General features: G+C 45.1%; 1 protein-coding gene across 1 annotated transcript in view; it reads left to right on the top strand.

The window, feature by feature from the left end:
• LOC144345246 (cytochrome P450 1A5-like) overlaps positions 1–26,553 on the top strand; it is a gene marked incomplete at its 5' end in the record, with an annotated part of 130,441 nt that overhangs the window by 46,395 nt on the left and 57,493 nt on the right. The window contains 3 exons of the mRNA XM_085495878.1: positions 20,920–21,081; positions 21,547–21,755; positions 22,811–22,942. Of these exons, the coding sequence (XP_085352004.1) occupies positions 20,920–21,081; positions 21,547–21,755; positions 22,811–22,942 (503 nt within the window). The remainder of the gene's footprint in view (positions 1–20,919; positions 21,082–21,546; positions 21,756–22,810; positions 22,943–26,553) is intronic.

Here is a 26,553-nt window from a genome sequence, read left to right as displayed (position 1 = left end):
CGTGGAGTGAACACGCTATCAGGTGGGTTGAAAGGCTGTTGTGGAATGAACACGCTATTATGTGGATTGAAAGGCTAGTGTGGAGTGAACACGCTATTAGGTGGGTTGAAAGGCTAGTGTGGAGTGAACACGCCACCAGGTTGGTTGAAAAGCCAGTGTTGAGAGGCTGGTGTGGAATAAACACGCTATTAGGTGGGTTAAAAGGCTAGTGTGGAGAGAACACGCCACCAGGTTAGTTGAAAGCCAGCGTGGAGTGAACACGCTATCAGGTGGGTTGAAAGGCTGTTGTGGAATGAACACGCTATTATGTGGATTGAAAGGCTAGTGTGGAGTGAAAACGCTATCAGCTGGGTTGAAAGGCAAGTGTGGAGTGAACACGCTATTAGGTGGATTGAAAGGCTAGTGTGGAGTGAAAACACTATCAGGTGGGTTGAAAGGCCAGTGAGGAATGAACACGCTATTAGGTGGGTTGAAAGGCCGGTGTGGAATGAACACGCTGTCAAGTTTGATTGAAAGGCAAGTGTACAGTTAACATGCTAATATGTGGGTTGAAAAGCCGGTGTGGAATGAGCACGCTATTAGGTGGATTGAAAGGCTAGTGTGGAGTGAACACGCTATCAGGTGGGTTGAAAGCCAGCGTGGAGTGAACACGCTATCAGGTGGGTTGAAAGGCTGTTGTGGAATGAACACGCTATTATGTGGATTGAAAGGCTAGTGTGGAGTGAAAACGCTATCAGCTGGGTTGAAAGGCCAGTGTGGAGTGAACACGATATTAGGTGGATTGAAAGGCTAGTGTTGAGTGAACACGCTATCAGGTGGGTTGAAAGGCCGGTGTGGAATGAACACGCTATTAGGTGGGTTAAAAGGATAGTGTGGAGAGAACAGGCCAACAGGTTAGTTGAAAGCCAGCGTGGAGTGAAAACGCTATCAGGTGGGTTGAGAGGCCAGTGAGGAGTGAACACGCTATTAGGTGAGTTGAAAGGCCGGAGTGGAATGAACACGCTGTCAGGTTTGATTGAAAGGGAAGTGTACAGTTAACATGCTTTGAGGTGGGTTGAAAGGCCGGTGTGGAATGAGCATGCTATTAGGTGGATTGAAAGGCTAGTGTGGAGTGAACACGCTATCAGGTGGGTTGAAAGGCCAGTGTGGAGTGAACACGCTATTAGGTGGATTGAAAGGCTAGTGTGGAGTGAAAACGCTATCAGGTGGGTTGAAAGGCCAGTGTGGAGTGAACACGCCACCAGGTTGGTTGAAAAGCCAGTGTGGAGTGAACACGCTATTAGGTGGGTTGAAAGGCTAGTGTGGAGTGAACACGCCACCAGGTTGGTTGAAAAGCCAGTGTAGAGAGAACACGCTATCAGGTGAGTTTTAAAGCTAAATAGTTCTGATAGATTCTCACCAAAGTTTGTTGCCATGCGATCTGCTTAGCGATTTCACATAGGATATTTTAAAGACACAGATTAAATTGTTGAGTGAACACGCTATCAGGTGGGTTGAAAGGCCGGTGTGGAATGAACACGCTAGTAGGTGGGTTAAAAGGCTAGTGTGGAGAGAACAGGCCACCAGGTTAGTTGAAAGCCAGCGTGGAGTGAACACGCTATCAGGTGGGTTGAATGGCTGTTGTGGAATGAACACGCTATTATGTGGATTGAAAGAATAGTGTGGAGTGAAAACGCTATCAGCTGGGTTGAAAGGCCAGTGTAGAGTGAACACGCTATTAGGTGGATTGAAAGGCTAGTGTGGAGTGAAAACGCTATCAGGTGGGTTGAAAGGCCAGTGAGGAGTGAACACGCTATTAGGTGGGTTGAAAGGCTAGTGTGGAATGAACACGCTGTCAAGTTTGATCGAAAGGCAAGTGTACAGTTAACATGTTATGAGGTGGCTTGAAAGGCCGGTGTGGAATGAGCATGCTATTATGTGAATTGAAAGGCTAGTGTGGAGTGAACACGCTATCAGGTGGGTTGAAAGGCCAGTGTGGAGTGAACACGCTATTAGGTGGATTGAAAGGCTAGTGTGGAGTGAACACGCCACCAGGTTGGTTGAAAAGCCAGTGTGGAGTGAACACGCTATTAGGTGAGTTGAAAGGCTAGTGTGGAGTGAACACGCCACCAGGTTGGTTGAAAAGCCAGTGTAGAGAGAACACGCTATCAGGTGAGTTTTAAAGCTAAATAGTTCTGATAGATTCTCACCAAAGTTTGTTGCCATGCGATCTGCTTAGCGATTTCACATAGGATATTTTAAAGACACAGATTAAATTGTTGAGTGAACACGCTATCAGGTGGGTTGAAAAGCCGGTGTGGAATGAACACGCTAGTAGGTGGGTTAAAAGGCTAGTGTGGAGAGAACACGCCACCAGGTTAGTTGAAAGCCAGCGTGGAGTGAACACGCTATCAGGTGGGTTGAAAGGCTGTTGTGGAATGAACACGCTATTATGTGGATTGAAAGGCTAGTGTGGAGTGAAAACGCTATCAGGTGGGTTGAAAGGCCAGTGAGGAGTGAACACGCTATTAGGTGAGTTGAAAGGCCGGTGTGGAATGAACACGCTGTCAAGTTTGATTGAAAGGCAAGTGTACAGTTAACATGCTGTTAGGTGGGTTGAAAGGCCGGTGTGGAATGAGCACGCTATTAGGAGGATTGAAAGGCTAGTGTGGAGTGAACACGCTATCAGGTGGGTTGAAAGGCCAGTGTGTGGAGTGAACACGCCATTAGGTGGGTTGTAAGGCTAGCGTGGAGTGATCACGGTCTCAGGAGGGTTAAAAGGCCAGTGTGGAGTGAACACGCAATTAGGTGGATTGAAAGGCCAGTGTGGAGTGAACACGCCACCAGGTTGGTTGAATAGCCAGTGTGGAGTGAACACGCTATTATGTGGGTTGAAAGGCTAGTGTGGAGTGAACACGCCACCAGGTTGGTTGAAAAGCCAGTGTTGAGTGAACACGCTATCTGGTGGGTTGAAAGGCCGGTGTGGAATGAACACGCTATTATGTGGATTGAAAGGCTAGTGTGGAGTGAAAACGGTATCAGGTGGGTTGAAAGGCCAGTGTGGAGTGAACACGCTATTAGGTGGGTTGAAAGGCTAGTGTGGAGTGAACACGCCACCAGGTTGGTTGAAAAGCCAGTGTTGAGGGGCTGGTGTGGAATAAACACGCTATTAGGCGGGTTAAAAGGCTAGTGTGGAGAGAACACGCCACCAGGTTGGTTGAAAGCCAGCGTGGAGTGAACACGCTCTCAGGTGAGTTGAAAGGCTATTGTGGAGTTAACACGCTATTAGGTGAGTTGAAAGGCTATTGTGAAGTTAACACGCTATCAGGTGGGTTAAAAGGCCAGCGTGGAGTGAACACGCTATCAGGTGAGTTGAAAGGCCAGCGTGGAGTGAACACGCTATGAGGTGAGTTGAAAGGCTATTGTGGAGTTAACACGCTATTAGGTGAGTTGAAAGGCTATTGTGGAGTTAACACGCTATCAGGTGGGTTGAATGGCTAGTTTGGAATGAACACGCTTATAGGTGGGTTGAAAGGCCAGTGTTGATAGAACACGCTATCAGGTGAGTTTTAAAGCTAAATAGTTCTGATAGATTCTCACCAAAGTGTGTTGCCATGCGATCTGCTTAGCGATTTCGCATAGGATATTTTAAAGACACAGATTAAATTGTTGAGTGAACATGCTATCAGGTGGGTTGAAAGCCTGGTGTGCAATGAACACGCTATTAGGTGGGTTAAAAGGCTAGTGTGGAGAGAACACGCCACCAGGTTGGTTGAAAGACAGCGTGGAGTGAACACGCTATCAGGTGGGTTGAAAGGCTGTTGTGGAATGAACACGCTATTATGTGGATTGAAAGGCTAGTGTGGAGTGAAAACGCTATCAGCTGGGTTGAAAGGCCAGTGTGGAGTGCAAACGGTATCAGCTGGGTTGAAAGGTCAGTGTGGAGTGAACACACTATTAGGTGGATTGAAAGGCTAGTGTGAAGTGAAAACGCTATTAGGTGGGTTGAAAGGCCAGTGTGGAGTGAACACACTATCAGGTGGGTTGAAAGGCTAGTGTGGAGTGAACACGCCACCAGGTTGGTCGAAAAGCCAGTGTTGCGAGGCTGGTGTGAAATGAACACGCTATTACGTGGGTTAAAAGGCTAGTGTGGAGAAAACACGCTATCAGGTGAGTTTTAAAGCTAAATAGTTCTGATAGATTCTCACCAAAGTGTGTTGCCATGCGATCTGCTTTGCGATTTCACATGGGATATTTTAAAGACACAGATTAAATTGTTGAGTGAACACGCTATCAGGTGGGTTGAAAGGCCGGTGTGGAATGAACACGCTGTCAAGTTTGATTGAAAGGCAAGTGTACAGTTAACATGCTATTAGGTGGGTTGAAAGGCCGGTGTGGAATGAGCATGCTATTAGGTGGATTGAAAGGCTAGTGTGGAGTGAACACGCTATCAGGTGGGTTGAAAGGCCAGTGTGGAGTGAACACGCTATTAGGTGGATTGAAAGGCTAGTGTGGAGTGAAAACGCTATCAGGTGGGTAGAAAAGCCAGTGTGGAGTGAATACGCCACCAGGTTGGTTGAAAAGCCAGTGTGGAGTGAACACGCTATTGGGTGTGTTGAAAGGCCGGTGTGGAATGAACACACTATCAAGTTTGATTGAAAGGCAAGTGTACAGTTAACATGCTATCAGGTGGGTTGAAAGGCCGGTGTGGAATGAACACGCTATTAGGTGGGTTAAACGGCTAGTGTGGAGAGAACACACCACCAGGTTAGTTGAAAGCCAGCGTGGAGTGAAAACGCTATCAGGTGGGTTGAAAGGCTGTTGTGGAATGAACACGCTATTATGTGGATTGAAAGGCTAGTGAGGAGTGAAAACGCTATCAGCTGGGTTGAAAGGCCAGTGTGGAGTGAACACGCTATTAGGTGGATTGAAAGGCTAGTGTGGAGTGAAAACGCTATCAGGTGGGTTGAAAGGCCAGTGTGGAATGAACACGCTGTCAAGTTTGATTGAAAGGCAAGTGTACAGTTAACATGCTGTTAGGTGGGTTGAAAGGCCGGTGTGGAATGAGCACGCTATTAGGTGGATTGAAAGGCTAGTGTGGAGTGAACACTCTATCAGGTGGGTTGAAAGGCCAGTGTGTGGAGTGAACACGCTATTAGGTGTGTTGTAAGGCTAGCGTGGAGTGAACACGCTCTCAGGTGGGTTAAAAGGCCAGTGTGGAGTGAACACGCTATTAGGTGGATTGAAAGGCTAGTGTGGAGTGAAAACGCTATCAGGTGGGTCGAAAGGCCAGTGTGGAGTGAACACGCCACCAGGTTGGTTGAAAAGCCAGTGTGGAGTGAACACGCTATTATGTAGGTTGAAAGGCTAGTGTGGAGTGAACACGCCACCAGGTGGGTTGAAAAGCCAGTGTTGAGTGAATAGGCTATCAGGTGGGTTGAAGGGCCGGTGTGGAATGAACACGCTATTAGGAGGGTTAAAAGGCTAGTGTGGATAGAACACGCCACCAGGTTGGTTGAAAGCCAGCGTGGAGTGAACACGCTATCAGGTGGGTTGAAAGGCTGTTGTGGAGTGAACACGCTATTATGTGGATTGAAAGGCTAGTGTGGAGTGAAAACGCTATCAGGTGGGTTGAAAGGCCAGTGTGGAGTGAACACGCTATTAGGTGGGTTGAAAGGCTAGTGTGGAGTGAACACGCCACCAGGTTGGTTGAAAAGCCAATGTTGAGAGGCTGGTGTGGAATGAACACGCTATTAGGTGGGTTAAAAGGCTAGTGTGGAGAGAACACGCCACCAGGTTGGTTGAAAGCCAGCGTGGAGTGAACACGCTATAAGGTGGGTTGAAAGGCCAGTGTGGAGTGAACACGCTATTAGGTGGATTGAAAGGCTAGTGTGGAGTGAAAACGCTATCAGGTGGGTTGAATAGCCAGTGTGGAGTGAACACGCCACCAGGTTGGTTGAAAAGCCAGTGTTGAGTGAACACGCTATCAGGTGAGTTTTAAAGCTAAATAGTTCTGATAGATTCTCACGAAAGTGTGTTGCCATGCGATCTGCTTAGCGATTTCACATAGGATATTTTAAAGACACAGATTAAATTGTTGAGTGAACGCGTTATCAGGTGGGTTGAAAGGCCGGTGTGGAAAGAACACGCTAGTAGGTGGGTTAAAAGGCTAGTGTGGAGAGAACACGCCACCAGGTTAGTTGAAAGCCAGCGTGGAGTGAACACGCTATCAGGTGGGTTGAAAGGCTGTTGTGGAATGAACACGCTATTATGTGGATTGAAAGGCTAGTGTGGAGTGAAATCGCTATCAGCTGGGTTGAAAGGCCAGTGTGGAGTGAACACGCTATTAGGTGGAATGAAAGGCTAGTGTGGAGTGAAAACGCTATTAGGTGGGTTGAAAGGCCGGTGTGGAATGAACACGCTGTCAAGTTTGATTGAAAGGCAAGTGTACAGTTTACATGCTATTAGGTGGGTTGAAAGGCCGGTGTGGAATGAGCATGCTATTAGGTGGATTGAAAGGCTAGTGTGGAGTGAACACGCTATCAGGTGGGTTGAAAGGCCGGTGTGGAATGAGCATGCTATTAGGTGGATTGAAAGGCTAGTGTGGAGTGAACACACTATCAGGTGGGTTGAAAGGCCAGTGTGGAGTGAACACGCTATTAGGTGGATTGAAAGGCTAGTGTGGAGTGAAAACGCTATCAGGTGGGTTGAAAGGCCAGTGTGGAGTGAACACGCCACCAGATTGGTTGAAAAGCCAGTGTGGAGTGAACACGCTATTGGGTGTGTTGAAAGGCCGGTGTGGAATGAACACACTATCAGGTGGGTTGAAAGGCTGTTGTGGAATGAACACGCTATTATGTGGATTGAAAGGCTAGTGTGGAGTGAAAACGCTATCAGCTGGGTTGAAAGGCCAGTGTGGAGTGAACACGCTATTAGGTGGAATGAAAGGCTAGTGTGGAGTGAAAACGCTATTAGGTGGGTTGAAAGGCCGGTGTGGAATGAACACACTATCAAGTTTGATTGAAAGGCAAGTGTACAGTTAACATGCTATCAGGTGGGTTGAAAGGCCGGTGTGGAATGAACACGCTATTAGGTGGGTTAAACGGCTAGTGTGGAGACAACACGCCACCAGGTTAGTTGAAAGCCAGCGTGGAGTGAAAACGCTATCAGGTGGGTTGAAAGGCTGTTGTGGAATGAACACCCTATTATGTGGATTGAAAGGCTAGTGTGGAGTGAAAACGCTATCAGCTGGGTTGAAAGGCCAGTGTGGAGTGAACTTGCTTTTAGGTGGATTGAAAGGCTAGTGTGGAGTGAAAACGCTATCAGGTGGGTTGAAAGGCCAGTGTGGAATGAACACGCTGTCAAGTTTGATTGAAAGGCAAGTGTACAGTTAACATGCTGTTCGGTGGGTTGAAAGGCCGGTGTGGAATGAGCACGCTATTAGGTGGATTGAAAGGCTAGTGTGGAGTGAACACTCTATCAGGTGGGTTGAAAGGCCAGTGTGTGGAGTGAACACGCTATTAGGTGGATTGAAAGGCTAGTGTGGAGTGAAAAAGCTATCAGGTGGGTCGAAAGGCCAGTGTGGAGTGAACACGCCACCAGGTTGGTTGAAAAGCCAGTGTGGAGTGAACACGCTATTATGTGGGTTGAAAGGCTAGTGTGGAGTGAACACGCCATCAGGTTGGTTGAAAAGCCAGTGTTGAGTGAATAGGCTATCAGGTGGGTTGAAGGGCCGGTGTGGAATGAACACGCTATTAGGTGGGTTAAAAGGCTAGTGTGGACAGAACACGCCACCAGGTTGGTTGAAAGCCAGCGTGGAGTGAACACGCTATCAGGTGGGTTGAAAGGCTGTTGTGGAATGAACACGCTATTATGTGGATTGAAAGGCTAGTGTGGAGTGAAAACGCTATCAGCTGGGTTGAAAGGCCAGTGTGGAGTGAACACGCTATTAGGTAGATTGAAAGGCTAGTGTGGAGTGAAAACGCTATCAGGTGGATTGAAAGGCCAGTGTGGAGTGAACACGCTATTAGGTGGGTTGAAAGGCCAGTGTGGAGTGAACACGCTATTAGGTGGATTGAAAGGCTAGTGTGGAGTGAAAACGCTATCAGGTGGGTAGAAAAGCCAGTGTGGAGTGAATACGCCACCAGGTTGGTTGAAAAGCCAGTGTGGAGTGAACACGCTATTGGGTGTGTTGAAAGGCCGGTGTGGAATGAACACACTATCAAGTTTGATTGAAAGGCAAGTGTACAGTTAACATGCTATCAGGTGGGTTGAAAGGCCGGTGTGGAATGAACACGCTATTAGGTGGGTTAAACGGCTAGTGTGGAGAGAACACACCACCAGGTTAGTTGAAAGCCAGCGTGGAGTGAAAACGCTATCAGGTGGGTTGAAAGGCTGTTGTGGAATGAACACGCTATTATGTGGATTGAAAGGCTAGTGAGGAGTGAAAACGCTATCAGCTGGGTTGAAAGGCCAGTGTGGAGTGAACACGCTATTAGGTGGATTGAAAGGCTAGTGTGGAGTGAAAACGCTATCAGGTGGGTTGAAAGGCCAGTGTGGAATGAACACGCTGTCAAGTTTGATTGAAAGGCAAGTGTACAGTTAACATGCTGTTAGGTGGGTTGAAAGGCCGGTGTGGAATGAGCACGCTATTAGGTGGATTGAAAGGCTAGTGTGGAGTGAACACTCTATCAGGTGGGTTGAAAGGCCAGTGTGTGGAGTGAACACGCTATTAGGTGTGTTGTAAGGCTAGCGTGGAGTGAACACGCTCTCAGGTGGGTTAAAAGGCCAGTGTGGAGTGAACACGCTATTAGGTGGATTGAAAGGCTAGTGTGGAGTGAAAACGCTATCAGGTGGGTCGAAAGGCCAGTGTGGAGTGAACACGCCACCAGGTTGGTTGAAAAGCCAGTGTGGAGTGAACACGCTATTATGTAGGTTGAAAGGCTAGTGTGGAGTGAACACGCCACCAGGTGGGTTGAAAAGCCAGTGTTGAGTGAATAGGCTATCAGGTGCGTTGAAGGGCCGGTGTGGAATGAACACGCTATTAGGAGGGTTAAAAGGCTAGTGTGGATAGAACACGCCACCAGGTTGGTTGAAAGCCAGCGTGGAGTGAACACGCTATCAGGTGGGTTGAAAGGCTGTTGTGGAGTGAACACGCTATTATGTGGATTGAAAGGCTAGTGTGGAGTGAAAACGCTATCAGGTGGGTTGAAAGGCCAGTGTGGAGTGAACACGCTATTAGGTGGGTTGAAAGGCTAGTGTGGAGTGAACACGCCACCAGGTTGGTTGAAAAGCCAATGTTGAGAGGCTGGTGTGGAATGAACACGCTATTAGGTGGGTTAAAAGGCTAGTGTGGAGAGAACACGCCACCAGGTTGGTTGAAAGCCAGCGTGGAGTGAACACGCTATAAGGTGGGTTGAAAGGCCAGTGTGGAGTGAACACGCTATTAGGTGGATTGAAAGGCTAGTGTGGAGTGAAAACGCTATCAGGTGGGTTGAATAGCCAGTGTGGAGTGAACACGCCACCAGGTTGGTTGAAAAGCCAGTGTTGAGTGAACACGCTATCAGGTGAGTTTTAAAGCTAAATAGTTCTGATAGATTCTCACGAAAGTGTGTTGCCATGCGATCTGCTTAGCGATTTCACATAGGATATTTTAAAGACACAGATTAAATTGTTGAGTGAACGCGTTATCAGGTGGGTTGAAAGGCCGGTGTGGAAAGAACACGCTAGTAGGTGGGTTAAAAGGCTAGTGTGGAGAGAACACGCCACCAGGTTAGTTGAAAGCCAGCGTGGAGTGAACACGCTATCAGGTGGGTTGAAAGGCTGTTGTGGAATGAACACGCTATTATGTGGATTGAAAGGCTAGTGTGGAGTGAAATCGCTATCAGCTGGGTTGAAAGGCCAGTGTGGAGTGAACACGCTATTAGGTGGAATGAAAGGCTAGTGTGGAGTGAAAACGCTATTAGGTGGGTTGAAAGGCCGGTGTGGAATGAACACGCTGTCAAGTTTGATTGAAAGGCAAGTGTACAGTTTACATGCTATTAGGTGGGTTGAAAGGCCGGTGTGGAATGAGCATGCTATTAGGTGGATTGAAAGGCTAGTGTGGAGTGAACACGCTATCAGGTGGGTTGAAAGGCCGGTGTGGAATGAGCATGCTATTAGGTGGATTGAAAGGCTAGTGTGGAGTGAACACGCTATCAGGTGGGTTGAAAGGCCAGTGTGGAGTGAACACGCTATTAGGTGGATTGAAAGGCTAGTGTGGAGTGAAAACGCTATCAGGTGGGTTGAAAGGCCAGTGTGGAGTGAACACGCCACCAGATTGGTTGAAAAGCCAGTGTGGAGTGAACACGCTATTGGGTGTGTTGAAAGGCCGGTGTGGAATGAACACACTATCAGGTGGGTTGAAAGGCTGTTGTGGAATGAACACGCTATTATGTGGATTGAAAGGCTAGTGTGGAGTGAAAACGCTATCAGCTGGGTTGAAAGGCCAGTGTGGAGTGAACACGCTATTAGGTGGAATGAAAGGCTAGTGTGGAGTGAAAACGCTATTAGGTGGGTTGAAAGGCCGGTGTGGAATGAACACACTATCAAGTTTGATTGAAAGGCAAGTGTACAGTTAACATGCTATCAGGTGGGTTGAAAGGCCGGTGTGGAATGAACACGCTATTAGGTGGGTTAAACGGCTAGTGTGGAGACAACACGCCACCAGGTTAGTTGAAAGCCAGCGTGGAGTGAAAACGCTATCAGGTGGGTTGAAAGGCTGTTGTGGAATGAACACCCTATTATGTGGATTGAAAGGCTAGTGTGGAGTGAAAACGCTATCAGCTGGGTTGAAAGGCCAGTGTGGAGTGAACTTGCTTTTAGGTGGATTGAAAGGCTAGTGTGGAGTGAAAACGCTATCAGGTGGGTTGAAAGGCCAGTGTGGAATGAACACGCTGTCAAGTTTGATTGAAAGGCAAGTGTACAGTTAACATGCTGTTCGGTGGGTTGAAAGGCCGGTGTGGAATGAGCACGCTATTAGGTGGATTGAAAGGCTAGTGTGGAGTGAACACTCTATCAGGTGGGTTGAAAGGCCAGTGTGTGGAGTGAACACGCTATTAGGTGGATTGAAAGGCTAGTGTGGAGTGAAAAAGCTATCAGGTGGGTCGAAAGGCCAGTGTGGAGTGAACACGCCACCAGGTTGGTTGAAAAGCCAGTGTGGAGTGAACACGCTATTATGTGGGTTGAAAGGCTAGTGTGGAGTGAACACGCCATCAGGTTGGTTGAAAAGCCAGTGTTGAGTGAATAGGCTATCAGGTGGGTTGAAGGGCCGGTGTGGAATGAACACGCTATTAGGTGGGTTAAAAGGCTAGTGTGGACAGAACACGCCACCAGGTTGGTTGAAAGCCAGCGTGGAGTGAACACGCTATCAGGTGGGTTGAAAGGCTGTTGTGGAATGAACACGCTATTATGTGGATTGAAAGGCTAGTGTGGAGTGAAAACGCTATCAGCTGGGTTGAAAGGCCAGTGTGGAGTGAACACGCTATTAGGTAGATTGAAAGGCTAGTGTGGAGTGAAAACGCTATCAGGTGGATTGAAAGGCCAGTGTGGAGTGAACACGCTATTAGGTGGGTTGAAAGGCTAGTGTGGAGTGAACACGCCACCAGGTTGGTTGAAAAGCCAATGTTGAGAGGCTGGTGTGGAATGAACACGCTATTAGGTGGGTTAAAAGGCTAGTGTGGAGAGAACACGCCACCAGGTTGGTTGAAAGCCAGCGTGGAGTGAACACGCTATAAGGTGGGTTGAAAGGATGTTGTGTAATGAACACGCTATTAGGTGGGTTGTAAGGCCAGCGTGGAGTGAACACGCTATCAGGTGAGTTGAAAGGCTATTGTGGAGTTAACACGCTATTAGGTGAGTTGAAAGGCTATTGTGAAGTTAACACGCTATCAGGTGGTTTGAATGGCTAGTCTGGAATGAACACGCTTATAGGTGGGTTGAAAGGCCAATGTAGAGAGAACACGCTCTCACGTGGGTTAAAAGGCCAGTGTGGAGTGAACACGCTATCAGGTGAGTTGAAAGACCAGCGTGGAGTGAACACGCTATCAGGTGAGTTGAAAGGCCAGTGTGGAGTGAACACGCTATCAGGTGAGTTGAAAGGCCAGTGTGGAGTGAACACGCTATCAGGTGAGTTGAAAGGCCAGTGTGGAGTGAACACGCTATTATGTGAGTTGAAAGGCTATTGTGGAGTTAACACGCTATTAGGTGAGTTGAAAGGCTATTGTGGAGTTAACACGCTATCAAGTGGGTTGAATGGCTAGTCTGGAATGAACACGCTTATAGGTGGGTTGATAGGCCAGTGTAGAGAGAACACGCTATCAGGTGAGTTTTAAAGCTAAATAGTTCTGATAGATTCTCACCAAAGTGTGTTGCCATGCGATCTGCTTAGCGATTTCACATAGGATATTTTAAAGACACAGATTAAATTGTTGAGTGAACACGCTATCAGGTGGGTTAAAAGGCTAGTGTGGAGAGAACACGCCACCAGGTTGGTTGAAAGCCGGCGTGGAGTGAACACGCTATCAGGTGAGTTGAAAGGCCAGCGTGGAGTGAACACGCTATTAGGTGAGTTGAAAGGCTATTGTGAAGTTAACACGCTATCAGGTGGTTTGAATGGCTAGTCTGGAATGAACACGCTTATAGGTGGGTTGAAAGGCCAATGTAGAGAGAACACGCTCTCAGGTGGGTTAAAAGGCCAGCGTGGAGTGAACACACTATCAGGTGAGTTGAAAGGCCAGCGTGGAGTGAACACACTATTATGTGAGTTGAAAGGCCAGTGTGGAGTGAACACGCTATCAGGTGGGTTGAAAGGCTGTTGTGGAATGAACACGCTATTATGTGGATTGAAAGGCTAGTGTGGAGTGAAAACGCTATCAGCTGGGTTGAAAGGCCAGTGTGGAGTGAACACGCTATTAGGTAGATTGAAAGGCTAGTGTGGAGTGAAAACGCTATCAGGTGGATTGAAAGGCCAGTGTGGAGTGAACACGCTATTAGGTGGGTTGAAAGGCTAGTGTGGAGTGAACACGCCACCAGGTTGGTTGAAAAGCCAATGTTGAGAGGCTGGTGTGGAATGAACACGCTATTAGGTGGGTTAAAAGGCTAGTGTGGAGAGAACACGCCACCAGGTTGGTTGAAAGCCAGCGTGGAGTGAACACGCTATAAGGTGGGTTGAAAGGATGTTGTGTAATGAACACGCTATTAGGTGGGTTGTAAGGCCAGCGTGGAGTGAACACGCTATCAGGTGAGTTGAAAGGCTATTGTGGAGTTAACACGCTATTAGGTGAGTTGAAAGGCTATTGTGAAGTTAACACGCTATCAGGTGGTTTGAATGGCTAGTCTGGAATGAACACGCTTATAGGTGGGTTGAAAGGCCAATGTAGAGAGAACACGCTCTCACGTGGGTTAAAAGGCCAGTGTGGAGTGAACACGCTATCAGGTGAGTTGAAAGACCAGCGTGGAGTGAACACGCTATCAGGTGAGTTGAAAGGCCAGTGTGGAGTGAACACGCTATCAGGTGAGTTGAAAGGCCAGTGTGGAGTGAACACGCTATCAGGTGGGTTGAAAGGCCAGTGTGGAGTGAACACGCTATCAGCTGGGTTAAAAGGCCAGCGTGGAGTGAATACGCTATCAGGTCAGTTGAAAGGCCAGCGTGGAGTGAACACGCTATTAGGTGAGTTGAAAGGCTATTGTGGAGTTCACACGCTATTAGGTGAGTTGAAAGGCTATTGTGGAGTTAACACGCTATCAGGTGGGTTGAATGGCAGGTCTGGGATGAACACGCTTATAGGTGGGTTGAAAGGCCAGTGTAGAGGGAACACGCTATCAGGTGAGTTTTAAAGCTAAATAGTTCTGACAGATTCCCACCAAAGTGTGTTGCAATGCGATCTGTTTAGCGATTTCACATAGGATATTTTAAAGACACAGATTAAATTGTTGAGTGAACACGCTATCAGGTGGGTTGAAAGGCCGGCGTGGAATGAACACGCTATTATGTGGATTGAAAGGCTAGTGTAGAGTGAAAACGGTATCAGCTGGGTTGAAAGGCCAGTGTGGAGTGAACACGCTATTAGGTGCATTGAAAGGCTAGTGTGGAGTGAAAACGCTATCAGGTGGGTTGAAAGGCCAGTGTGGAGTGAACACGCTATTAGGTGGGTTGAAAGGCTGTTGTGAAATGAACACGCTATTAGGTGGGTTGAAAGGCCGGTGTGGAATGAACACGCTGTCAAGTTTGATTGAAAGGCTAGTGTGGAGTTATCATGCTATTAGGTGGGTTGAAAGGCCGGTGTGGAATAAGCACGCTATTAGGTGGATTGAAAGGCTAGTGTGGAGTGAAAACGCTATCAGGTGGGTTGAAAGGCCAGTGTGGAGTGAACACGCTATTAGGTGGATTGAAAGGCTAGTGTGGAGTGAACACGCTATTAGGTCGGTTGAAAGGCCGGTGTGGAATGTACACTCTATTAGGTGGATTGAAAGGCTAGTGTGGAGTGAAAACGCTATCAGGTGGGTTGAAAGGCCAGTATGGATGAACACGCTATTAGGTGGGTTGAAAGGCTAGTGTGGAGTTAACACGCCACCAGGTTGGTTGAAAAGCCAGTGCTGAGAGGCCGGTGTGGAATGAACACGCTATTAGGTGGGTTAAAAGGCTAGTGTGGAGAGAACACGCCACCAGGTTGGTTGAAAGCCAGCGTGGAGTGAACACGCTATAAGGTGGGTTGAAAGGATGTTGTGTAATGAACACGCTATTAGGTAGGTTGTAAAGCCAGCGTGGAGTGAACACGCTCTCAGGTGGATTGAAAGGCCAGCCTGGAGTGAACACGCTATCAGGTGGGTTGAAAAGCTAGCGTGGAGTGAACACGCTATCAGGTGAGTTGAAAGGCTATTGTGGAGTTAACACGCTATCAGGTGGGATGAATGGCTAGTCTGGAATGAACAGGCTTATAGGTGGGTTGAAAGGCCAGTGTAGATAGAACATGCTATCAGGTGAGTTTTAAAGCTAAATAGTTCTGATAGATTCTCACCAAAGTGTGTTGCCATGCGATCTGCTTAGCGATTTCACTTAGGATATTTTAAAGACACAGATTAAATTGTTGAGTGAACACGCTATCAGGTGGGTTGAAAGGCCGGTGTGGAATGAACACGCTATTAGGTGGGTTAAAAGGATAGTGTGGAGAGAACAGGCCAACAGGTTAGTTGAAAGCCAGCGTGGAGTGAAAACGCTATCAGGTGGGTTGAAAGGCCAGTGAGGAGTGAACACGCTATTAGGTGGGTTGAAAGGCCGGTGTGGAATGAACACGCTGTCAAGTTTGATTGAAAGGCTAGTGTGGAGTTATCATGCTATTAGGTGGGTTGAAAGGCCGGTGTGGAATAAGCATGCTATTAGGTGGATTGAAAGGCTAGTGTGGAGTGAAAACGCTATCAGGTGGGTTGAAAGGCCAGTGTGGAGTGAACACGCTATTATGTGGATTGAAAGGCTAGTGTGGAGTGAACACGCTATTAGGTGGGTTGAAAGGCCGGTGTGGAATGTACACGCTATTAGGTGGATTGAAAGGCTAGTGTGAAGTGAAAACGCTATCAGGTGGGTTGAAAGGCCAGTATGGAGTGAACACGCTATTAGGTGGGTTGAAAGGCTATTGTGGAGTTAACACACTATCAGGTGGGTTGAATGGCTAGTCTGGAATGAACACGCTTATAGGTGGGTTGATAGGCCAGTGTAGAGAGAACACGCTATCAGGTGAGTTTTAAAGCTAAATAGTTCTGATAGATTCTCACCAAAGTGTGTTGCCATGCGATCTGCTTAGCGATTTCACATAGGATATTTTAAAGACACAGATTAAATTGTTGAGTGAACACGCTATCAGGTGGGTTGAAAGGCCGGTGTGGAATGAACACGCTATTAGGTGGGTTAAAAGGCTAGTGTGGAGAGAACACGCCACCAGGTTGGTTGAAAGCCAGCCTGGAGTGAACACGCTATCAGGTGGGTTGAAAGGCTGTTGTGGAATGAACACGCTATTATGTGGATTGAAAGGCTAGTGTGGAGTGAAAACGCTATCAGCTGGGTTGAAAGGCCAGTGTGGAGTGAACACGCTATCAGCTGGGTTGAAAGGCCAGTGTGGAGTGAAAACGCTATTAGGTGGATTGAAAGGCTAGTGTGGAGTGAAAACGCTATCAGGTGGGTTGAAAGGCCAGTGTGGAGTGAACACGCTATTAGGTGGGTTGAAAGGCTAGTGTGGAGTGAACACGCCACCCGGTTGGTTGAAAAGCCAGCGTTGAGAGGCTGGTGTGGAATGAACACGCTATTACGTGGGTTAAAAGGCTGGTGTGGAGAGAACAAGCCACCAGGTTGGTTGAAAGCCAGCGTGGAGTGAACACGCTATAAGGTGGGTTGAAAGGATGTTGTGTAATGAACACGCTATTAGGTGGGTTGTAAGACCAGCGTGGAGTGAACACGCTCTCAGATGGGTTAAAAGGCCAGCGTGGAGTGAATACGCTATCAGGTCAGTTGAAAGGCCAGCGTGGAGTGAACACGCTATTAGGTGAGTTGAAAGGCTATTGTGGAGTTCACACGCTATTAGGTGAGTTGAAAGGCTATTGTGGAGTTAACACGCTATCAGGTGGGTTGAATGGCAGGTCTGGGATGAACACGCTTATAGGTGGGTTGAAAGGCCAGTGTAGAGGGAACACGCTATCAGGTGAGTTTTAAAGCTAAATAGTTCTGACAGATTCCCACCAAAGTGTGTTGCAATGCGATCTGTTTAGCGATTTCACATAGGATATTTTAAAGACACAGATTAAATTGTTGAGTGAACACGCTATCAGGTGGGTTGAAAGGCCGGCGTGGAATGAACACGCTATTATGTGGATTGAAAGGCTAGTGTAGAGTGAAAACGGTATCAGCTGGGTTGAAAGGCCAGTGTGGAGTGAACACGCTATTAGGTGCATTGAAAGGCTAGTGTGGAGTGAAAACGCTATCAGGTGGGTTGAAAGGCCAGTGTGGAGTGAACACGCTATTAGGTGGGTTGAAAGGCTGTTGTGAAATGAACACGCTATTAGGTGGGTTGAAAGGCCGGTGTGGAATGAACACGCTGTCAAGTTTGATTGAAAGGCTAGTGTGGAGTTATCATGCTATTAGGTGGGTTGAAAGGCCGGTGTGGAATAAGCACGCTATTAGGTGGATTGAAAGGCTAGTGTGGAGTGAAAACGCTATCAGGTGGGTTGAAAGGCCAGTGTGGAGTGAACACGCTATTAGGTGGATTGAAAGGCTAGTGTGGAGTGAACACGCTATTAGGTCGGTTGAAAGGCCGGTGTGGAATGTACACTCTATTAGGTGGATTGAAAGGCTAGTGTGGAGTGAAAACGCTATCAGGTGGGTTGAAAGGCCAGTATGGATGAACACGCTATTAGGTGGGTTGAAAGGCTAGTGTGGAGTTAACACGCCACCAGGTTGGTTGAAAAGCCAGTGCTGAGAGGCCGGTGTGGAATGAACACGCTATTAGGTGGGTTAAAAGGCTAGTGTGGAGAGAACACGCCACCAGGTTGGTTGAAAGCCAGCGTGGAGTGAACACGCTATAAGGTGGGTTGAAAGGATGTTGTGTAATGAACACGCTATTAGGTAGGTTGTAAAGCCAGCGTGGAGTGAACACACTCTCAGGTGGATTGAAAGGCCAGCCTGGAGTGAACACGCTATCAGGTGGGTTGAAAAGCTAGCGTGGAGTGAACACGCTATCAGGTGAGTTGAAAGGCTATTGTGGAGTTAACACGCTATCAGGTGGGATGAATGGCTAGTCTGGAATGAACAGGCTTATAGGTGGGTTGAAAGGCCAGTGTAGATAGAACATGCTATCAGGTGAGTTTTAAAGCTAAATAGTTCTGATAGATTCTCACCAAAGTGTGTTGCCATGCGATCTGCTTAGCGATTTCACTTAGGATATTTTAAAGACACAGATTAAATTGTTGAGTGAACACGCTATCAGGTGGGTTGAAAGGCCGGTGTGGAATGAACACGCTATTAGGTGGGTTAAAAGGATAGTGTGGAGAGAACAGGCCAACAGGTTAGTTGAAAGCCAGCGTGGAGTGAAAACGCTATCAGGTGGGTTGAAAGGCCAGTGAGAAGTGAACACGCTATTAGGTGGGTTGAAAGGCCGGTGTGGAATGAACACGCTGTCAAGTTTGATTGAAAGGCTAGTGTGGAGTTATCATGCTATTAGGTGGGTTGAAAGGCCGGTGTGGAATAAGCATGCTATTAGGTGGATTGAAAGGCTAGTGTGGAGTGAAAACGCTATCAGGTGGGTTGAAAGGCCAGTGTGGAGTGAACACGCTATTATGTGGATTGAAAGGCTAGTGTGGAGTGAACACGCTATTAGGTGGGTTGAAAGGCCGGTGTGGAATGTACACGCTATTAGGTGGATTGAAAGGCTAGTGTGGAGTGAAAACGCTATCAGGTGGGTTGAAAGGCCAGTATGGAGTGAACACGCTATTAGGTGGGTTGAAAGGCTAGTGTGGAGTGAACACGCCACCAGGTTGGTTGAAAAGCCAGTGCTGAGAGGCCGGTGTGGAATGAACACGCTATTAGGTGGGTTAAAAGGCTAGTGTGGAGAGAACACGCCACCAGGTTGGTTGAAAGCCAGCGTGGAGTGAACACGCTATCAGGTGGGTTGAAAGGCTTTTGTGGAATGAACACGCTATTATGTGGATTGAAAGGCTAGTGTGGAGTGAAAACGCTATCAGCTGGGTTGAAAGGCCAGTGTGGAGTGAACACGCTATCAGCTGGGTTGAAAGTCCAGTGTGGAGTGAAAACGCTATTAGGTGGATTGAAAGGCTAGTGTGGAGTGAAAACGCTATCAGGTGGGTTGAAAGGCCAGTGTGGAGTGAACACGCTATTAGGTGGGTTGAAAGGCTAGTGTGGAGTGAACACGCCACCAGGTTGGTTGAAAAGCCAGCGTTGAGAGGCTGGTGTGGAATGAACACGCTATTACGTGGGTTAAAAGGCTGGTGTGGAGAGAACACGCCACCAGGTTGGTTGAAAGCCAGCGTGGAGTGAACACGCTATAAGGTGGGTTGAAAGGATGTTGTGTAATGAACACGCTATTAGGTGGGTTGTAAGGCCAGCGTGGAGTGAACACGCTCTCAGATGGGTTAAAAGGCCAGCGTGGAGTGAACACGCTATCAGGTCAGTTGAAAAGCCAGCGTGGAGTGAACACGCTATTAGGTGAGTTGAAAGGCTATTGTAGAGTTCACACGCTATTAGGTGAGTTGAAAGGCTATTGTGGAGTTAACACGCTATCAGGTGGGTTGAATGGCAGGTCTGGGATGAACACGCTTATAGGTGGGTTGAAAGGCCAGTGTAGAGGGAACACGCTATCAGGTGAGTTTTAAAGCTAAATAGTTCTGACAGATTCCCACCAAAGTGTGTTGCCATGCGATCTGTTTAGCGATTTCACATAGGATATTTTAAAGACACAGATTAAATTGTTGAGTGAACACGCTATCAGGTGGGTTGAAAGGCCGGTGTGGAATGAACACGCTATTATGTGGATTGAAAGGCTAGTGTAGAGTGAAAACGGTATCAGCTGGGTTGAAAGGCCAGTGTGGAGTGAACACGCTATTAGGTGCATTGAAAGGCTAGTGTGGAGTGAAAACGCTATCAGGTGGGTTGAAAGGCCAGTGTGGAGTGAACACGCTATTAGGTGGGTTGAAAGGCTGTTGTGAAATGAACACGCTATTAGGTGGGTTGAAAGGCCGGTGTGGAATGAACACGCTGTCAAGTTTGATTGAAAGGCTAGTGTGGAGTTATCATGCTATTAGGTGGGTTGAAAGGCCGGTGTGGAATAAGCACGCTATTAGGTGGATTGAAAGGCTAGTATGGAGTGAAAACGCTATCAGGTGGGTTGAAAGGCCAGTGTGGAGTGAACACGCTATTAGGTGGATTGAAAGGCTATTGTGGAGTGAACACACTATTAGGTGGGTTGAAAGGCCGGTGTGGAATGTACACGCTATTAGGTGGATTGAAAGGCTAGTGTGGAGTGAAAACGCTATCAGGTGGGTTGAAAGGCCAGTATGGAGTGAACACGCTATTAGGTGGGTTGAAAGGCTAGTGTGGAGTGAACACGCCACCAGGTTGGTTGAAAAGCTAGTGCTGAGAGGCCGGTGTGGAATGAACACGCTATTAGGTGGGTTAAAAGGCTAGTGTGGAGAGAACACGCCACCAGGTTGGTTGAAAGCCAGCGTGGAGTGAACACGCTATAAGGTGGGTTGAAAGGATGTTGTGTAATGAACACGCTATTAGGTAGGTTGTAAAGCCAGCGTGGAGTGAACACGCTCTCAGGTGGATTGAAAGGCCAGCGTGGAGTGAACACGCTATCAGGTGGGTTGAAAGGCTAGCGTGGAGTGAACACGCTATCAGGTGAGTTGAAAGGCCAGCGTGGAGTGAACACGCTATTAGGTGGGTTGAAAGGCCAGTGTGGAATGAACACGCTATTAGGTGAGTTGAAAGGCTATTGTGGAGTTAACACGCTATTAGGTTGGTTGAATGTTTAGTTTGGAATAAACACGATTATAGGTGGGTTGAATGTTTAGTTTGGAATAAACACGCTATTAGGTGGGTTGAATGTTTAGTTTGGAATGAACACGCTTATAGTTGGGTTGAAAGGCCAGTGTAGAGAGAACACGCTATCATATGAGTTTTAAAGCTAAATAGTTCTGATAGATTCTCACCAAAGTGTGTTGCCATGCGATCTGCTTAGCGATTTCACATAGGATATTTTAAAGACACAGATTAAATTTCCTCGACAAATTGCTGAAACATTACAAGCCAAGTTTTGAAACCGTAGGTACTGTTCTCTTTAGTATTCAGGAACATCACAGAACACATTACTGTACATCAAATAGATTACTCTTTATCCCTAGAAATTATGCCAGCGGAGAAAAACTTGGAGATATAGTGAGTAAAGATGCATTTCCACGTTTCAAAAAAGCTGTCGCCGAGAAGAAAGGAGAGGCCTTCTATCCAAGCCCGTTAATATCTCTTCTAGTGGGGAATGTAATTGCGACTATCTGTTTTGGAAAAAAGTTAGTCAATGCAGTTTATTTTATTGATCGTACATTTTATTTGTCCACTGCCCTGTTGACATTCTTCACGTCAGATGTTGAACGTATACAGTACTTCCAAGGAGTTTTATGTTGCAAAGTGACCGGGAAAGCGCTCTATAGTGATGAAACGCGCAGTGACGCCAAAATGACGTAGATACAGATGTAAGTGACGTCGTTCAAACAGATAACTCACTTTTGTTGCAAAGGTTGCGTTTCATAAAAAATAAAAATGAAAAAAAAAAACAATTTAAAGGACGACCACCATGGGTGCTGATAACGGCGTCTTATGCACCCATTCACGTCACTGACATGTTTCATTGCTAGAGGGCGCGATTTATAGAAACCGTGCATTCGAGGGCAGAAACAGAATACTTAGTATTTCTGAAAATTATGTAATTTTGAAAATAGTAAACAAATTCTTATCTCTATTCACTGATGTTGAAGATACGAACTGGATGACCCCGAATTTATGCGGATAGTGCATACCCTTGATGAAGTAAACAACGCTTTTGGCAATGGACACGTTGCTGATTTCCTCCCCATATTCCGGTGTATACCTACGAGAGGAATCACCCGTTTAAAACGTGCAATGAAAGAATGGTTACAGTTAATTCAACATAACATAGACGAACAGAAAATGGAATTCAATAAAGGTAAGCGTTTCTTGAAGGTGTTGTAAATCAAATGACACCATAAGTAGAAATGACAATGACTGACCACACATCTAAGAAACGAAAGACCGAATATTACTAAAATAATTCGTGACCAATCGCGGCCATTACATAAGATATCAAGTAACACACGTCACTCCCTCTTCAGTTTTCCAAATATCAACACACGATCATTTCTAGCACATTTGATACTAGTCACAGCTAGGCCGATACCTCGCTGACGTTATTTCGCGCGTGTTGTTATGTGTTGACTCTTTGAACTGTTTGTGTTAAGTTCCAAAAGAGGAAAACCGTGAAGTAATGAAGTAAGACATAGCTGAAAGAATAGCAACAAAGTCGTCAAAACAACTTGCTGACTAGCTACGCGGTACCATGCGTGATGTGCCTTTAGATGGGACGACTTTACGTTGGCGTCGTCAGAGTTCTCAATTTTAGCATATCGACATGTGTAAACTTAATTCTTCTCATTTTTGCGAAAGTGAACACAACGATTTTTTTTCGTAAATCTACAGTCGCTCAAAGGAAACATCAATGCAAACAACATAATGACCCCTAAAGAAAAAGCTCCACAAATGTAGGAGAATGCAATTTACTGTTTTTTTATATCAGTTTTCATTCTCTAGATATTGAACTTTTCATGGGTATTATGTAGTTAGCCATCTTAATTTTCAAGCAAAGGATTATGGGTAAAGTATGACATCATAGAATCTGTTGTCAGAAATTGAGAAAATTATTTTAGTTATGGTTTTGTTTAATAAACATATTATCGATTGGCGTTAGCTTCGATGGTGCGATGCGAGAAAAAAATCGGCTTCAATGTGTCTACTATTATTTGCGATGCTATTTGAAGACGCACGTTTGTGTTACTCAAGTCTATGGAAGGAATCATAGTTATTCTGTGTCAATAAACATCCTAAACTCTAAAATACCATCCTAAAGACTAAAGACCGACACAAGAGGAGCTATGGACCCATAAAATTGCCGTTTCTCTCGCACCACAAGTGATTCACTTATATACTAGTATTCATTTTATCCAGGGAATACGGGAATCAAAAGCCTAATTGGAGATATTTTAAGAATTCAAAAAGAAGCTTTCTTGGCAGGAGACGAACAAGCTGACCAACTTACTGATATCAATGTACGCCAGACAGTATCTAATATGTTCGTTGGTAAGTGATTTGTGTACTCAAAATCTATGATGATATAATGACCTGTATATTGCATGTGTTATGTACTGTGTTGGTGTATTGTGATACGTTAATGTTGATATGTCTGTATGTGTTATGTTATGTGATATGTTGGTGTCATTTACCTGGTTGGTGACATGTACTATGTTATATGATATTCTGTGTTATGTTATATGATATGTTGGTGCCATTTACCTGGTTGGTGCTATGTACTATGTTATATGATATTCTGTGTTATGTTATATTAACCGTTAATGTAACAGAATTTAACCGATATTGTAATGAAAACTGATAATGTAACAATTCGCAACCAATAATGCAACCGATAATGTAACACACAATAACCGATAATGTAATATTTTTTTGTTTCAACCGATAATGTATCACAAAATAACTGATTATGTAATATATTGTTTGATCAACCGATAATGTAACAGAATGGCAACTGATAATGTAATAACATATTTGCAAGTATATTTACTGTCAACCTATGCCGCTAAGCAAGAACTGATTTAGTAGGCGACCAGGCCATTTCTAGCTAGTTTAAACAAGTCAATATTTAGCGTCTATGTACAACTCATGCGTGGGCTTAGAGAGCAAATACCTTAACCGTGTTAAGAAACAACGCTCAGCATGGGCTACAAAACGGCAAGTTTTAAGACCCGCTCCAGATACGTTAAGTGACCCAAAACGCCATTGCATTCACTGTTTATTTGGAAAATTTACTATTACATTCATAACTATTCATTTAGGCATGCCATTTCCGGCATGGCAATCATCGCGAGCACATCAAGAGATGTTGTTTTCGAGAAAAAATGAACAGACGATGAGACTCCACGTATTTCCTGTTATTTTGCAATTTGCGCGTACTGAATTTGCTTTGGTTTTGTTTTATAACCGTTGAACTAACATGTATACCTTCATGGCTATTGTACTGAGTAATCATAGTTAAAATGCTTGAAGATTTGAGGTTTTGGAATTCCTTTGCTCGTGTTAACCACTGTTTCTTCCCGTGCGTGAACGCAACTGGGTCTATCCGATATGCAGACATATCAGATTAGCTTAAATCGTACTTTGTGTAGCGTGAACATTATGACTGTCTTTTTAGTAATCGTGATTTTATATGCATTTTAGATTGATATCATTGTTGGTCCCTTAGGTTAAATTGGCCTGAAAACAAGGATGCAAAGCTTTCTAATTGTATCAACATTTATAATGAACATTCTCTTAAATGTACTTTACCCTTTATTGTCACCAGAAAATGCACATATTTTCCCCTGATTGCTGTTACTTTCACACTATAAACAGAATTCCGGCTTTGCGTTGTTGGGCTAATCATTGGTTGGGTGATGCGTCACTGGCAATATGATCGTTTATTGCACACAGTCATTGATTATCCAAAGCACTCAGAATACACTCAGGTGTGAGACATATAGGTAATTACCAAAAAAGAGGTTAATAGATAACCAAAACGTTAAACTCTTACTCAAATATAGTATTCCATAGAATGATGTATGAAAAAATAGATTAAGAACATTTAAAATTGCTTAATTTGAACAAAGTAGTATCGCTCGATTGATGTTTAATTGTTGATCATCATTTCAGATAAAAGTATTATTGTGTGATTCTAGTGACCCGAAACGATCGGTTTGTCGGGTACAGAAAAAATGGGGGTCTTGTGTATATTTCCGCTTCCATGGTACGAGATGTTCGCAATTTTTACTTTTCATATGCAACATTTGCAGACAACACGATTATATATCATCCTTCGTATGACAATGAGGACGAGATATTATTAAAATTCACCTTGATGATACATCACATCGATGTGAAGTGAATCGCATGTTTCTAAATTGGTTTTAAAAGTTTAGGGTTAAAAGGTTCTAAGTTTGTCAACGTACAGCTTATTAGGCTCTGTTCCACTGTTTGTTCGCACATACAGATGAAGGCGCAACATTGCGACATATAAATCATTATTGGATAATTATCATTTAATGAAATCTTATAAAATGTTGGCATCACCGACTCTTTTTATGTTTTTTCCCGATATTATGGTTCGTTATACTTCCCCACATTTTTCTTTATCATTTTCATCATCCCATAGTATCGTCTAAGTTTGTATAAGTTAGACATCCCATTCAAATACCACGTCGACTTTCGAAACTTAAATTAATTAGAAATGAGCATATTTTTTAGTAAATACAGTAATAAGAAAATGATAAATAGCATGCATTTTCGAATGAGTAGTTTAACCTTGAAGGTAGTGGTTGTGATGGAAACTTGAAGCTGATTGCACAATGCTTGCTGGACAAGGAATGACAATAAAAGCGGCAAGAAAACATGCATGTTTGTATCCTAAGTAGAATTAGTCATAGCACATTGGTGACGAATGGTGAACATAATATAATGAATGTTAAGCATATCTCAATGCCAACAGATGAGAAGGAGGAAAATGACTGCAGTTTCATTGTGTCACATATGACTTATTTACCACTTCGTGTCACTGAGAATGTTCTAGAACCGTACTGTGTCTGGGTGGAATATTCTAGATTTTTTTTAGAAACTGGTTGAATAGGTAATAGAACACTGTAGGAGGCAATAGAAGGTAATGGAATATTCTAGAAATTTGTAGTAAGTACCAGACTCATTATGTATGCTGATGTAATGGTCTATTTATAGACAGTGGAGGTATATATAAGGGAGTTGTTCGGCACTGAGATCAGATCGGAGATCTCGTTGAACTGTGTTGGAGTTTAAGTATCTAGTTATTGGAGGTTTGGAGTTTTACCGCGTTATTGTACTTGATGTTTGCAGAGTATAATAATACCAGTACCAGTTGAAACCTCATCTGTTGGCTGCGTGTTCGTATGTTATCATCGCCGCCAGGGAAGTCTTTATGCTACTATTGCCATGTTGGTACTTGAACCATCACACCTGTACTATACCAATTACGGTAATATTACGTTGCGTGTGACACATTGCCAAGCATTAACATAAGTAGCGTAGAACGCTCAGAAAATTTAGAGATATTGTTTTAGAGAAAAAAATGAACTGACGCTGTACGTCATCCTTTTATTCTACAATCTTGCACTTTCCGAATTTTCTTTGATATGGGTTTATAACGTTAGAACTAACAGGTACACCTCCCTAGTTACTATACTAAGTAATCATAGTTAAAATGACTCAAGATTTGCATTTTCTTAACAAGTTTAGAACTTCTTTAGCCAGTGCTAAACGTTTTTTCGTAAGCCGATATACAAACTTATGAGCCCGTACTTGATGTAGTCACAGACCCTCTATCCCCGGTCTGGAAACAGCTAGCGTTCTTTTGTCTCGAACCGTATTGCGGGTAAACAAACCATTCACACCCGGACCGAGGTAGTCAAGAACTTCAAGTCATACAGGTTACGATACTGTCATTAAAATCGTCATGCAAAGGAATCATAATTCATTGTACGACTTCACTTTGACCTCAAATTACAGGCAACAACAACGTAAACAAAATTAGCGCTATCCATTTTGGGTTTTTTGAACCCTGATATGCATCAAAACCGGCCTACCAACTCATAAACATCCAGTTGTCATGTAAAAAT

Source organism: Saccoglossus kowalevskii, chromosome 22 (assembly GCF_978046115.1).
Source record: "Saccoglossus kowalevskii chromosome 22, keSacKowa6.1, whole genome shotgun sequence".
NCBI classification, from domain to species: Eukaryota; Metazoa; Hemichordata; class Enteropneusta; family Harrimaniidae; genus Saccoglossus; species Saccoglossus kowalevskii.
The sequence above is the reverse complement of the archived record's forward strand: the minus strand, read 5'-3'. Positions and strand labels throughout refer to the sequence as shown.